Source organism: Scyliorhinus canicula, chromosome 17, assembly GCF_902713615.1.
Source record: "Scyliorhinus canicula chromosome 17, sScyCan1.1, whole genome shotgun sequence".
NCBI lineage: Eukaryota > Metazoa > Chordata > Chondrichthyes > Carcharhiniformes > Scyliorhinidae > Scyliorhinus > Scyliorhinus canicula.
The window spans coordinates 55,262,182-55,277,162 of NC_052162.1; the positions used below are offsets into that span (position 1 = coordinate 55,262,182).

At 42.4% G+C, this 14,981-nt stretch overlaps 1 protein-coding gene across 4 annotated transcripts in view; it reads right to left on the reverse strand.

The window, feature by feature from the left end:
- ocrl (OCRL inositol polyphosphate-5-phosphatase) overlaps positions 1-14,981 on the reverse strand; it is a 120,508-nt gene that overhangs the window by 32,962 nt on the left and 72,565 nt on the right. For all 4 annotated transcript variants that reach the window (XM_038776189.1, XM_038776188.1, XM_038776190.1 and 1 more), the window contains 5 exons: positions 14,210-14,321; positions 12,367-12,476; positions 10,742-10,877; positions 6,174-6,284; positions 3,806-3,971 (listed from right to left, as the gene is read on the reverse strand). In XM_038776189.1, coding sequence (XP_038632117.1) covers positions 3,806-3,971; positions 6,174-6,284; positions 10,742-10,877; positions 12,367-12,476; positions 14,210-14,321 — 635 coding nt within the window. The remainder of the gene's footprint in view (positions 1-3,805; positions 3,972-6,173; positions 6,285-10,741; positions 10,878-12,366; positions 12,477-14,209; positions 14,322-14,981) is intronic.

The following is a 14,981-nucleotide window of genomic DNA, read 5'->3' on the forward strand; positions in this document are numbered from 1 at the left end:
GGAGCTATTTTGATTTAAGTTTTCTATAATTCCAAATGATAAAATTGTCACCGTTTATTTTAATGGACCACATATTTACTGGTGTTCTCTCTTTAAAGGATTGTAATGACTGCTGTAGGGCATGGTTTTCCTAATTCACAATTCTATTGATCTACTATAAATAGGATCATTTTATATTACAAAAGTTTTAATTAAATTCCTCCAACTTTCAGTTTAACCCAACCTTTGCACTGGGTAAGGAAACTGAAGGATCACTTGATGGGTTTCCTCCTGGCCCTGCACATCTGCCAATCTAGGTACAGAATGCTATAGCTTTAGTGCTCTGTGCTTTTGAACAGTCGGAAGCTCTCACCCATTATTTTCTCCTATAATGTTCTTTAGCAATCTTTAGTTGCATTTTATATCCCTGTATCTTTAAATATTCATGATTTTATTTTTAAGGATTCTTCTAACCACTTTAGCAAACTATATTGATTGGCAAAGGCAAGAAATTTAGGGACTGCGGCTTAATACTGGACAACATAAGGATAAATTTGAGTTTACTAACAAAATAGTTTGGCAAGTCAACCAGGAGGACATCGGAGGAAATCAGTCTTGAGGTAAAAGATTTGTACGGTATTACCATTTCTGATGTAGTGACAGAAATCGGCAATGGTAAAAACGAGCAGGCTTAGTGACGGATAGAATATGGGATTGATCAGGCAGGGCAATCAGTATAGGAAGGGGAATGAAGTTGGAGTTACGAATATAGACTTTTGCTGATGAGACACTTTGGGCAGAATTCTCTGTTAATGGGGCTATCTCCCCACGCCCGTGGGAAAAAGGGCGCGAATCACTGGACTTTCCTGGAGAAAGTCCACAGTGATTCACTTTTTCAAGGGGGCTTGCGGGGCCCCGGAATACTCCACGCAGCTTCCGATATGGGGCCCTGCACTTCAGGCCACTGGTCCACGCATGCGCGCGGTGGCCCCGCACAACATGGCGGACTCACCCAGCAAGCCAGCCCCAACTATATAGGTACCCCCTCCCGCCGATCGGTGGCCCTCGAACAGACCCCTGGCCGTCCTGGAGGCCCCACCTCACACCAGGGCGGCGATGGACTCTACTGCAGCCGCCACTCCGAGTGTCCGCCAGGTGGAACCATGAGTGAACCACGCCAGCAGGAACTCGACCAGTTGCTTGTGTCTTTCAATGGCCCCTTACGGGCGCTGCGTCGATCGCGCGTATGCGACTAGCGATGATCCTCCGGTCCACGGAGAATCATGGGAAGGCATTGAACCCGATTGCGGGTCTGATGCCTCATTCCCCGCGCCAAGCGCAATTTCAGCGCAGAGGCTCGAAGAATCCTGCCCTTTGTTTTCCCAGTGCTCGAATGGAGAAAGCTTCTGGATTTGATTTCTAAGTATTCCTGAATCATATTATTTTTGACCTTAGCTTTGATGGCACAAAGCCTGCCAGCTCCAAAGTGCTTAATTGCTCTCCTGACCTGCTGTGCTTCTCCACCAGAAAACTATCCTTTACTGTATAAGCAAATTTGTATTTCATATCTCCCTTCTATTGGTCTCTGGCCTAACCATTCAATTTCAAAGATGTTAACATTTTCCATAATTAACACATAACAAACTTCCACAGCGGTCTTTGTCTGCAAACTTACCTTTGACTAGTGGTCCTTTAAGTTAATTAATAGTTGTTAGGTTCTATTCACATTAAGGGAGATACCCCTGTCAAGTGCTTATAATACTGATGGTCAAGAGATTGTGGGTCTGCAGTTCTTGATTTTCCATTTATTAATTTACATGTTAAGCAGCTCTTCTCCTCAAATGGTACCTGAATGAGGAAATTAGTCCTATTATTTTGTCCTCATCTCCTTCTACTATCTCGTGTCAATTTTTTAATACCTATTAAATTCCTTATCAATAATATAATTCCTCCACCTCTCTTTGTACAGCTATAGTTTAAATGGTTTATAGTGTCTTAGTTCTGGTTCTTGGTCATCCACTGGCATTGGCCATAATTCCGAGATGCCAATATACCACAAACTCTATGTTCATTATTTTGAGTAAATATAAAAACAATTTAAGCACACCCTTCACAGGGTATATTTTTTTATCTTATTTACATCATTCATTTTCCTTTGCTTTCTTCATCTCACCCCATATGAAAAGACTCATTTTTTTTAGGACCTCCCATATCACAGCACAGCCCGTGAGGAGACTGCTGCTGTGACACAGGAGTTAAAGAAGATAGCCTCTGAATTTGGATTTGGAGAGAGTATCCGCATAGTGGCAGCTTTGGGGTGGGTCTTGAATGATGGAAATGACTGTTCAGGCCGTTTGAACAAATAATTTGTTGACCGCACTTTTTTTGACTATGGATAAAGCCACATTATTTTTTTTAAAACATAAAAATTAAATAAAGATTAAGGGATCAAAGCGTTTCGTGGGGACCTAGAGGGTGAGGTGGTTGGGGCTGGTTTAGCTCAGTAGGCTAGACAACTGGTTTGTGATGCAGAACAAGGCCAGCAGCATGGGTTCAATTCCTGTACCAGCTGAGAATTCGGAATTCTCCCTCCGCGTACCCGAATGGGTGCCGGACTGTGGCGACTAGGGGCTTTTCACAGTAACTTCATTGCCGTGTTAATGTAAGCCTACTTGTGACAATAAAGATTATTTATTTTATTAATTTAATTGGTAACTGCAGATACAATCTTAACAGTGTTACCTCCACCTCTCTGTACAACAAAGCAGCTTGGGAATATTTTCAGCATAAGCATTTTGCAATTTTAGTATGGTCCTTTTTAGGTTACCAAGGGAAAACTCTCTTCTAAACATTATTGGCAGGATTTTCCAACCCTCACCCCAACCATTCCTGCTGGAGGGATCCTCTTGTCCCACCAAAGACAAACCCCCCTGCAATGGGTTCCCTGGGGGGGTGCAAGCACATTCGCCAACCGAAGGCCTGCTGCCCGGGGCGGGGCCGGGGGGGGGGGGGGGGGGGGGAATCCTGGTCAGAGAAATAATTAGATCTTAATTTGTCAGATTTAGTTTCCAAATAATATAATAATTTATATTTTTGTAGCACTGTTCAAGTACTGAAAGATGTAATAACATTGGCCAAAAGATGAACTCAAAATCCACCAGCTAATTTGTGCACCAGCTTTTGCTCATTATGATGGAGATTGAACAGGATTACTTTAGTCGAGATGGAAAACAGTCATTGGAAGTAAAAATAGGTTTTCCCATTGATCAGATTGAAATTAGAACCTAAATTTCTCATGAAAACTAAAATTAGCATTCAAGTGATAAGAGTAAAAATCAATAGTTTACAACATGTGGAACAAATGTCAGAAATTTTATTCAAGACTTTTTCGTTCTCAACATTACTTGTGGCTGTCATGTGTGAAATAAAACAGTTGTCATTTATCACAACATAACATTTTGGGGATTTCTTTCAAGATTAATACTAAAATATGAATGATGGGGGAAAAACTGTAGGGATATGAGAAAAGGACATGGGCTTGGTATAGGAATTGCTCTTTCAAAACAACCTGTACAAACACTATGGGTCAAACAGCCTTCTTCTGTACCGTGTCACATACAGTATGATTAAAATTTGGAAATTAAAGGCTAGGACTGAAACTAGGAATAAATTCACTCGCACCCCACAAATAACACTGACGTTTTAGAGACTAAACGTAACATTGAAATTATTTCTAGGTATAATTCGACTTGGGCTGATACACATCACTGACCTATGAGAAAACCATTGCATTAATAGACCACTAAATGGTGGCTATTATACTTACTAGGTTCAAGATATCCTTCACAAGGTTCTGCCCGTAGCCACTGTTTGCTGTAATGGCTGTCATTCAGTTTGGGAATGAAGGAGAAATGACAGGGCACCTGTCCATCATTGGTTATCTGAAACTTTTCCCTTTGCAGCTGCCGGAACTTAACGTCCCCAAATGTAAACTGTAATTAAGAAAATAACACAAGTCTTTTGTTGATGCTTTATTTTGGTTGAATTATTCCACATATTTTTAATGAGCTCAATGAATTAATTACTTGTACCTTTTTTTAAAGTTACATATACACGGTATCTCAAAGTTTCTGGAACAATTGTCCGTAGCTTTTTAATCAAATATATTATTTCCCTATTGCGTCCACTTTGTTACTTTCATAAAGCTCAGAAAGAATTAACCATTAATCCTGTACAAACTAAGATGAGATGCCCATACTTTGTAAGCCAAGTGGAATGTGAACATTTTCCAATTCCATGGTACAATTTCCAATCCATGGTTTAAGAAGTTGTCTGACAATTGTAAATGACAAACATGTTACATTGCAACAAGGAACATTACACTGCTGCATCAAGCAAGGTAGCTGTAGAGTGATTCTAAACTCGCCAATGAATAGTACTTTGCTGCTAAGTTGGTTAGTTAAACTATTTTCATTAATATATTAGACCTTGACACCCATTGCACTTTTGAAGAATTAGGAATATCGAATTTTCGATTTTGAATTAAAAATGATTAGTTGGTACCGCAGTGGAAAATATCACAGGAAAAAACATGGGCTGGGATTTGATGCCCCAGCAGTGCCACCAGGAGTGGTAACTAGTCCACAGACCATGCCAGTGATGGATGCTGGAGAAGGCGGGGTGAACTTTCCAGGTTACCAGGTGAACCCCGGCAAGGGTGGGAAATGGTAGATTGACAAGTGAGGGCGGGGGGAGTCTTTTCAGGCAAGGGAGGAGGTTTTATCCTTGGGTGGCCCTTCCACGGGCACAAAGGTCTTGATTAGGAGGGTTACTCCCTCTCAAGCCCGCAGAAAAGCCCCCAAGGTATATAACCCTGGCAATGTAGTCTGGCTAAATACCTAGTAGCAGAAAGAGGCCCTTAAGTGGCCACTTAAGGGGATGCAATTACCTAAGGGAAAGTGGGCTGCCTGACACTCTCTCACTACTGGTAAATACCAGTGGGAGTGGGTAGATGATGGGCATGGCATCACCTGCCATCCCACCCGATTTCATGCCCTCCCAACCCCCTCCCAGGAGGGCAGGGGGTGGCATGAAATTACAGCAATGCTGCTAAACCAAAGAACTGCTTTATTACATAAAAAAACCTTTCCCACCCTAGCGCTACTTGTATGATGTATTCTCCCCTTACTGTCATTAAAAACATTACATCCTCCTTTGAATCTTATATTTCGAGTATTCTGTATGGCACACATATTAGTTCAAAATGTTAAACTGTATTAGGAGTAGAAAATATGGCACAGGCTTATTTTGTATCCTAGAAACACTGACCAAAGAACAGAAATTTAATTTTAACTATAGCAGAATGATTTAAATGGTAGACATTTAATATTCCAGGCACAGATCACAAGTGATAATATTATAGTTGCTATGCGCTTCTCCCAATTGCTTGGGCCTGCACACACAGATATTCTGCAACCATTGAAGCAACATTCTGGTAACCAGAATAGAAAAATAATCCATTGGAGGGGCATTGAAGGAAATTATGTTATTTTATCAAAATCAAAGTACTGCATTTGAACAAAAGCAGAATACTGCAGATGCTGGAAATCTGAAATAAAACAGAAAAAGGTGGGAGTATTATAGGTCAGGCGATGCCCTTTAAAAGAACTGGGAAAAGTTAGACATGTAGTACGTTTAAAAAAGTGAAAGGGGTGGGGAAGGCAGGGGGAAACAAGAAAAAAAGGACTGTGATGGGACAGAGAACACCACCACCCTTTTCAATGACAGCTTTCCACACAAGTGCAGGAAGCATAATACCCACCCTTTTACCTTCTCATCATCCAAGCTGATAAAAGGTCATCGACTTGAAATGTTAATTGTTTTTCACTCCAGATGCTGTCTGATCTGCTGTGTATTTTCAAACATTTTGATTCTATTTTAATACTTTTGAATGTTGCATGAAAAATAACCTGGGATCTGTTTTCCACGTTGAATGACATTTAATGGATCGAGGGGCTACAATCCTGATACGTTCAGTTGCAATACTGGCAAATTCAATTCACATACAGTTACATGTGCAACAAAGGGAGATTTTCACATAGGTCACAGGCAATTTAGAACAAATTATACCAAAAATGCTACCAATATTGTAGCTGATCAAAGGGTTGCTAATGCTATAGTAGTTATGCACTTACATCTCTTCTACTAAGGGATAAAGAAGGTAGGAACTCATTCTCCATTCGATCCATCACTCGAACAATATCTTCAAACACCTTCTTGTACCTCTGTTCATCTACAATTTTTACCTTAGACAGAATGGAAGAAGTAAATCCAATATTTCTCTTACATACACACTCTACACATACTTACAATTTTATACAGTGTGCACTTCAGATTTGCAGGAAGGTCACATCACACTGTGACCCAGTGTGTACTTCAGATTTGCAGGAAGCATCACATCACACTGTGTCCCAGTGTGCACTTCAGATTTGCAGGCAGGTCACATCACACTGTGTCCATAATGCATGAAAGAACAGGGGCTGGATTCTCCATCAGCGGGATCCTCCACTTGGTCGACAGCGCACTCATGCCCACATGGCATGGGGGTGCCGCAATGGAAAACCCCATGGCTGTCGGGCGAGATGGAGGATCCCATTGCCAGCTGGGGCATGCTACACCAGAAAATGATTGCGGCGGGACGAAGAGTCCACCCCCTGTATTTATACACTGCTTTTTAATGACACTTTGGATATCCAAACAAGTTCTTCTGAATTGCAGTTAATATTGTAATGAAATGTGTAATCTAATTTGGTGCACATCAAGGTCTCACAAACAGTAATAAGATAATGATAAGATATCAGATGAATCTAACTGGACAGGAAGATCCCAGATCGGACCCTGGCTCAAAAGACTGTGGGCTGGATTCTTCATTCCTGAGACTCAGTGCTGACGCTGGGGCAGCATTTGTAGACTTTCACGACAGCAAACTTGGTGCCGAACCTGGAACGATTCAGCGATTGTTAGCACCGGCGCCACGTGGAACACAATCGATTCCAAAGAAAAGCGGCTGGAGATTTGCCGGGTCCATAATCGATACTCGGGAGGCTGACAAGCTGCAGCCACATATACACATTGCAATTCCCACACACAAGATAGCACTGGTTGTGCTGGAGCACGCCTATAAAGCTGAAGGGGGTAGCTGGGGCCAGAGGGCACCTGGGGAGAAGAAGATACCTTTACGACCTGTGGCCCTTATTTCATAGTGGGTTGTCAGCAGTGTGACGATATGCATAAGGTAAGGTTGTGCATGATGTTATGCATAACCTCTGACCACAAGATGGCAGTGTAAACCCATCATGTGGCCCGGGAGTTGGGAGTAGATCGTGCTGGAGGATAGACGCATATTGCAGTACTTCCACGATAGTTAATTAGTGTTAGTAGTTTATTATTTTATTTATCCTAGTTATCTTGTCATGCAGTTGTTCTACAATAAATTATTTAAACTAAATGTTCTGTAGTTCATCATTCACTTCGGCCAGTCTACAGAACATGACAAGCAGTGTGCGCAGCTGCATGGCTGCCTTTCAGGTTGCGGCAATGGTGTTCCTTGACCGTCCACCCCGACCCCACAGCCCATATCCTGGCCGTCACCTGCTACTCCCCCAGCCCTGGCAGAAGTCCCCCGGCCAGTGGCACAATTGTCAGCAAACTATGGCGCTATTGGACACTTTCCATACCCCCTCTGTCCCATCAGCCACGATGCCGGTTTCATGATTTGTACAAGCACAAGTCAACCTTGCCGTTGGGAACCCGGCCCATCAAAGGTGGAGAATCGCGGAGGCCCCATGGAATTCCGGGTCAGGCCTGCTAATAATAAGCAAACGTGCGTTCTGGACTATAGTGACGCCGTTGGAGAGGTGACGGAGAATTGCACTTTGGGTTCAAATGATTTAGCATAGCAATTCCACTGGGTAGACAATTCGAAAGATCCACAACCCTCTAAGTGGAGACATTTCTCCGATTTCAGTGCTAAATAGCCAATCCCTTAATTTACGACGATACGGTCTAGTTCTGGACTCTCCAGCCATGGAAACGGTCTCTCATTTTCTACCTGGTCAAGGCTGCTCAGGACCATAAAAGTTTTCAATGAGATAAACGCTAATTTTCCTAAAGTCCTGGTTAATTCTACTCAAACTCTCCTCCCAGGACAACTCTCTCAGCCAGGAATCAATGCATGTACACAACCAGACCCCTTATCCAGCGTCCCAAAATCTGGAAGGACCCAAAATCTTCTACATTCGAAGCCGGCACTCTGGATAGCAATTTGAATAAAACCCTTTTATTCTTAATACTTCATTTTATGTATTATAAGTTTACAACTTCCCAGATACTGGGTCCGGTACCTGCACCTTCTTTGCACAGCTTCGAAGACAAATATATATTTTCTTAGGTACATACCAAACCTTATTCTAAGCACTTTTTCATTTAAGTCCTATACAACAGACTTCATTAGTTTTGTTTTCTAATTCTCCTACAATATTGGCAACATAACATTTGCCTTCCTAATTGCTTCCTGTACCTGTATGTTAACTTTGTGTTTTTCTATTTGTTAGTGGGATGTGGACAGATCATGTGGGATGATAACTGGCTAAGCCATCATTTTTTGCCCACCCCCAAATGTAGTGGTGGTATGCTGCCTTCTTGAACTGCTGCAGTCCACCTCTGTAAGAACACCCACGGCGCAAAGACCAAAGAACAATACAGCACAGGAACAGGTCCTTTGGCACTCCGAGCCTGTACCGGTCATGATACCAACCTTTGCCAAAACGCTCAGCACTTCCTTGTGCCGTAGCCCTCTATACCCATCCTGTCCATGTGCTTGTCAAGATGCCTTTTGAACGCTGTTAATGTATCTGCTTCCACAACCTCCCCGGCAACGTGATCCAGGCCCTCACCATCCTCTGCGTAAAAACCTGCCTCACACATTTCCTCTAAACTTTGACCCACAGACCTTAAACCTATGCCCCTTGGTGACTGACCCCTCCACCCTGGGAAAGAGTGCCTGCCCATCCACTCTATCCATGCCCTCATAATCTTGTAGACCTCTATCAGGTCACTCCTCAATCTCCGTCTTTTTAATGAAAACAGTCTGAGCCTATTCAGCCTCTCCACATAGCTAACACCCTCCAGACCAGGCAACATCCTTGTAAACCTCCTCTTGCACCCTCTCCAAAGCCTCTATATCCTTCTGGTAGTGTGGCGACCGGAATTGTGCACAATATTCAAAGTTTTGTACAAGGACACCCAATTTCCTCTGAACAACATCATGCAATAATATTTACTGTTCTTCCCACTAAAGTGAATAAATTCATATTTCTCTACATTAAACATTATCAACCACGTTCTTGCTCACTCACTTAAATTATCTATCCTTTTTTAATCTATCCCCTTTTTAACTTATTTACCCATTGCAAACTTTGCACCCTGCTCAAAACTTATTCTCCCACCTATCTTTGTATCATTGTATCACTGGCTAAAGTCATACTGAGCAAAAAGGAAGATAGTTTTGGTTTCTGGAAGCCAATCACCCCAGCCTGGCAGGAGTACTGCAGAATTCCTCAAGGCTGTGTGCCTGGCCCAACCATCATCAGCTGCTTCAACAATGACCTTCTCTCCATCATAAGGCCAGGAGTATGGATGTTTGCTCTTAACTGCAGTATTCAGTTCCATTCGCAACTCCTCAAATAACAAAGCTATCTGTTCCCACAAATGAAAGGCTTGGACAATATTCAGGTTTGGGCTGATCATTGACAAGCCTGGAAATGACCATCTCCAACAACATAGAATCTAACCCCGTTGGGGACAGGGTAGGGTCATTCCTGCTGGCACATGGGTACCTTGACACTGTCAGCCTGGCACCTGGGCAGTGCATCATGGTCGCTGAGTGGCAGGGAGGTCAAAAGATTAAGGCTGCCTTTAAAAATTGCATCCTGATCCATGGATAGTCTTCCTGCGCTGGTGAGCTGAGCATGTCAGTACAGGAAATGACAAAAGTGCAGCCTCGACGGGACGTTCCCTGCTGAGGCAAAACAATCTGGCAAAATGCTGTTGACTAGCGGGGTCTTGCTTGGAGCTACAGCTGCTGAGAAACACTCGATTAAACAGGCCCGAAACCGGGCTCTGAAATGCTCTCGTTAAATTGCACCCTATGTTGTTTCACAGTTCAAAAACTTGAACTTGCCAAGTCAAGGGCAGTTTGTTCCAATATGAAAGAAACAAAGTTTTGCATGTGCTCACCCACTGAACTTAAACCACCCCAAATTGCTTCTTGTTAATTCAAAATCGGCATGTGCTGAAGGTTCTGTCTCATTCTTCCAAATTGGATTCAGCATCCCTTTTTAAATTTAGCCCATCAGCTCTTTGATGTCTCAACCTGGGCTCACAAATTCTATTACTACTCTAATCACTATTTCAGATTGTTAAATGAATGTGCTGAACACCAACATTGAAAAGAGTATGAACAAAGACATCTTAACGTAACCCTAGAAGCAGAGATCAAGTTAAAAGACTGGAGGATGAAAGTGGTATGAAATTTAAAAGAATTGATTTGGAAGGACACATTATAGAACTACAGCGGGAGATAAAGTACAGATTTGGCCAATTTTGTTTTGGGCACAATGGTTGGAAAGATATTTATGTACAGTAGAAAAGTAGCACATGAAAGAGAGAGAGGGAGAGACAAAGACATACAAACAATATATACCCCAACATCCAAGAGTGAGCTGACAGGCTTGTGATCGCTGGTTCGAAGCTCTGTGTGACTTCGATAACTTTCCTGATGTACACTTTCACCTCTCCAGAGCACACGATCACACCATGCTGGAACACGGCACTTGCCACTGCCAAGGAGAAAGTCAGCATGATACATTGGCACAACGTTAGTACAATAAACAGGAAATATTTGCAGTAGGCAAAACATCAAAACCTATAGAAAGTGTATGTAATTTCTGAACACAGAAATATTTCATCGTTCACATGATTTGACAACATCTTAAAGAGATTTAACATTTCTTTGATTTTGTGGGCAAGGTTTGAGATAGAGGAAGGGAGGGAGTCATGAGGCTAGGAGAGAGGAATAAACAATGTCAGTTTATCTGTGATGTCTAACAAACATACCCCAATTAAAGGAAGTTCTGATAGCCCTCCTGCTGGCATTCTCAGCCAAGATTGAGTTTTGCACTTTTGGTAAAAAACTAACATTGATGTCCTTGGAACACAACGTTAACATTGGATAGTTAAAAACGGCACATAGGTAAAGTTTAGCATACATTGTCTCAACTTCTAAGAGGAGTTATACCCCTATGAGAACTCTGTTTCCACCTCTGACTTTATTTCCTCTCAAAGATGATAAATCACTGCCAATGGTTGTGACAAAGAAACAAAACGTTTGTACAAAGTATGAAGGAAAAATAATGAACAGTTCTGTCTGAAAGCAAAAATCATGAAAAATAAATCAAACTCGGGGACAGAATTCGTGATCAGAAATTGTTGAACTCAATGTTGATTTCAGAAGGTGGATTAAAATGACACGGAGCTGGATATTTGGCATCATGCCTGCGACAGAGTGGAGGTGTTCTGCAAACTGATCACTCAGTCAGTGATTGGTCTCTGCAATGCAGAGGAGACTGCATTGTGAGCAGTGAATACAGTATACTAAATTGTAAAAAAGTACAAGTAGGTCGCTGCTTCACCTGGACATAGTGTTGAGTCCTTGAACAGCGAGGAGACAAAAGAGCAGGCATTACTCGTCCTGTAATTGCATGGGAGGGTGCCGTGGGAAGGGAAGTGGATGAGGTTGGGAATTATAGAGATCTCCAGGGTGTCATAGAGGAAATGGTCCCTTCCATGCTGACAGGCTAGGGAAGGTATGTATGGTGATGGTGTCATGATGGAGGTGGTGGAAATGGTAGAGGGTAACCTTTTGAATGTGGAGACTGGTGGGCCATTCGATTCAAACTGTTAACTGTTTCTCTTTCCACAGATGATTTACAAACCTTATTTTTATTTCAGATTTTCAGCATCTGATTATCTTAGAATTTTCAATTTTTTTGCCCCAATTGAAGGAAGTAAAGTGCTAGAATGCGGAATATCATTTAGACTGAAACGTAAAGAAAGAAGCCAAAATGAAACCGGTAGCCGCAATTAGGTGACACCCAGCTAGAACTGTAAAATTAAAATGGGCGTAGCAGGGGTGGGAAATGGTTGGTCACGATATTTAACCAATGCCATCATAAAATCTGTGAATGACGACAGGCAACTAGAAAGCATCTCTGCGATTGAGATGCCATTATTCACAACTTCATAAACAAATCCATCAAGATTAATTACCTTGAGTCCCACTGATCTGATTTAGTGTCATATTTGTAAGTTGGTTTGAATTTAATTTCTCCTTCATTGAAGTCTGCAAAAGCTTTCTTAGTTTTGCGTTGAATATTCAACTGAAAAACATAAGAATGAAAAACAAATAAATTGTTACCATCAAATATTAGACGGGGTGCATTCTCCGCCTGCCCAGCCACATGTTCCTTGATGGCGCACCCCCCGCCGGCAGCTGGATTCTCTGTTCCCGCTGCCGGCAAATGGGATTTCCCATTGTAATCACCCCACGCCGCCAGGAAACCAATGGGTTGGAGTGCGCTACCAATGGAACGGAGAAACCCACCAGCGGAAAATTCAATCCGACATATTTTTTTTTAACAAACAATTTTATTGAGGTATTTTACGCATATAGAAAAGGTGACAATGTACAGTACAAAAAAAAAATCAAGACACAAATTACAAAATAAACATTGTGCAAAACACGGCAAATCCGACATATTTTAATCAAATAATGCTCCTAATTAAATTCAAAATAAAAGTGAAAAATGCAAATGGCACACATCTCCAATACTGAAAAACTAAAGGATGCAGAAATCACTGAATTATATGTGAAGACAAAATACCAGATTTCCCCAAACTGCAAAGCAGTAAAGTTTATATTGTTAGCAGGACTTACTTTTCCCATTAAGTACCTGAAAGGTAAACTTGTTTCTGAAGCAAAATCACAATTTCCAAATATAAGCAATTATTCAATAATACAAAGGAATAAAAAATATTGTGCTATTGCAAAAAAGCTCCTTCTGTTGTACGGCGCGGCCAACGCAGGCCGCCGCCTTGCATATGCGCGGCCACGGACCAGGCCATTCCCCGGCTATATCCACAGATAAAGTCGGGGGCTTTATGCTGCACAGCTGCTACCCCCCCCCACCGGACGGTGGATCGGTGCGGAGGCAATGCCGACTTTCTGGTCGTAAGACCAGACGGATCCTGTGGACATAGCCACAGGATCGGAGAATCCAGCCCCAGAAATTTTGGGCGCGATTCTCCCCCCCTGGGCGGGGCTAGCAGTGCGGCCCTGTGAAGCACGGCATCACGGGCTTAGCGACCGTTGCTAAGCCCGCGCCAAGCGTCACGGCGGCTGACACGCACGGTGACGTCACCCGCGCATGCGCGGGTTTGACGGCTCCAACCCGCGCATGCGCGGATGACGTCATCGCGCACATGCGTCAAACCCGCGCATGCCATGCCAATCGGTGCCATGGTTGTCCGGGACGGCACTTTGCGGGCGTTTTCACGAACGGTGAGAGCAGACGTGTTTGCGTTCGTGAAAACGGGCGTAAAGGTCTGGGAACTCGGTCCATCGGCCAGGGGAGAATCGCTGTTCGCCGTAAAAAACGGCGAGCAGCGATTCGTGTCGTGGGGCGGCCGTGGGAGGGGGGGGGGGGGGGAGAATAGCGGGAGGTCGGGAAAAATGTCGGGAAGGCCCTCCCGCTATTCTCCGACCCGTCATGGGCAGCGGAGAATCGCGCCCTTTGTATTTTGCTGCTCTTCTTTCAGTATTCCACATATACTCCAAATGTTTCCATTAATAGAGGTTAAGTGTTGAAACAGGTTGCACGTTTAATCACCAAATCTGGACATTTTAGTAACTAGTCACAAAACATAATATTTGGTATTCTCAATTATAACAACATAACATGTCAGCAGTACCAAGCAAAATTATCACAGTTTAAATACATTACTCATAATTGCAGTTCTCAGAGTTAAACTGAAATTATTAGTGGCACTATTTTCACAACTCTAAGGTTTCAACAAAGGTGGTATAAAATCAGAGAGACTTAACTTTCCTTACCTGGTCGTATTCCAAAAGTTTCTTGAAATCACTCTTCTCTATCAATGCCTTCACTTCGCTGGCATCTGGCAGGCAGAGTCTGTAATTCAGATCCCCCAGCCAAATAACAATGCTGAGACATGAAATATGAATAACACAAGGTCTTAAAATTCTGCAACCGATCTTGAAAGGTGTAGAAACCACATTACATGCAAAAATTCTCTGTACTGCACGAGGTAGGTTTATGATCCCCATTCACAAAGGAGCACTGTGCTCAAATAGGAACGTGTCTTGCACTGTGCCGTAAATATGTGAAAGATCGTTCATCGCACAACTTTTCCAGATAGACAGCAAGTGAACTCTGCCTTTTAACTCTACCTGTAAAACTCCTGGATTACTTGGTTTGCAGTAGCAGTTCACATTAGCCACATTATCCATTACACATTAAACTAATTGTGCTTTGATTCAAATGTTTGCACTTATTTTCTTTACAGTTTTCCTGTGTTATGTACCCAGATAGCTTTCAACAGACTTGTCCAACCAGATGTTAGGAAAAGCCCAAAAATACTGTGCGTTGTTTTACAACAGAAATTATGTTTATTAGGTTTATCTACAAATTTATATTTCTTCATTATATGTTACTTCTTGGAAAAATAAATCTGCATTGTATTTTCCACGGATAGAAAATAATCTGAAGGACACAATGAATAAACTTTACAATTTACAATGCACACACAAATAGTGAGTGTTCATTTTTCATTTCTTGGCATGCTTTCTTAAATATTTCCAAGTA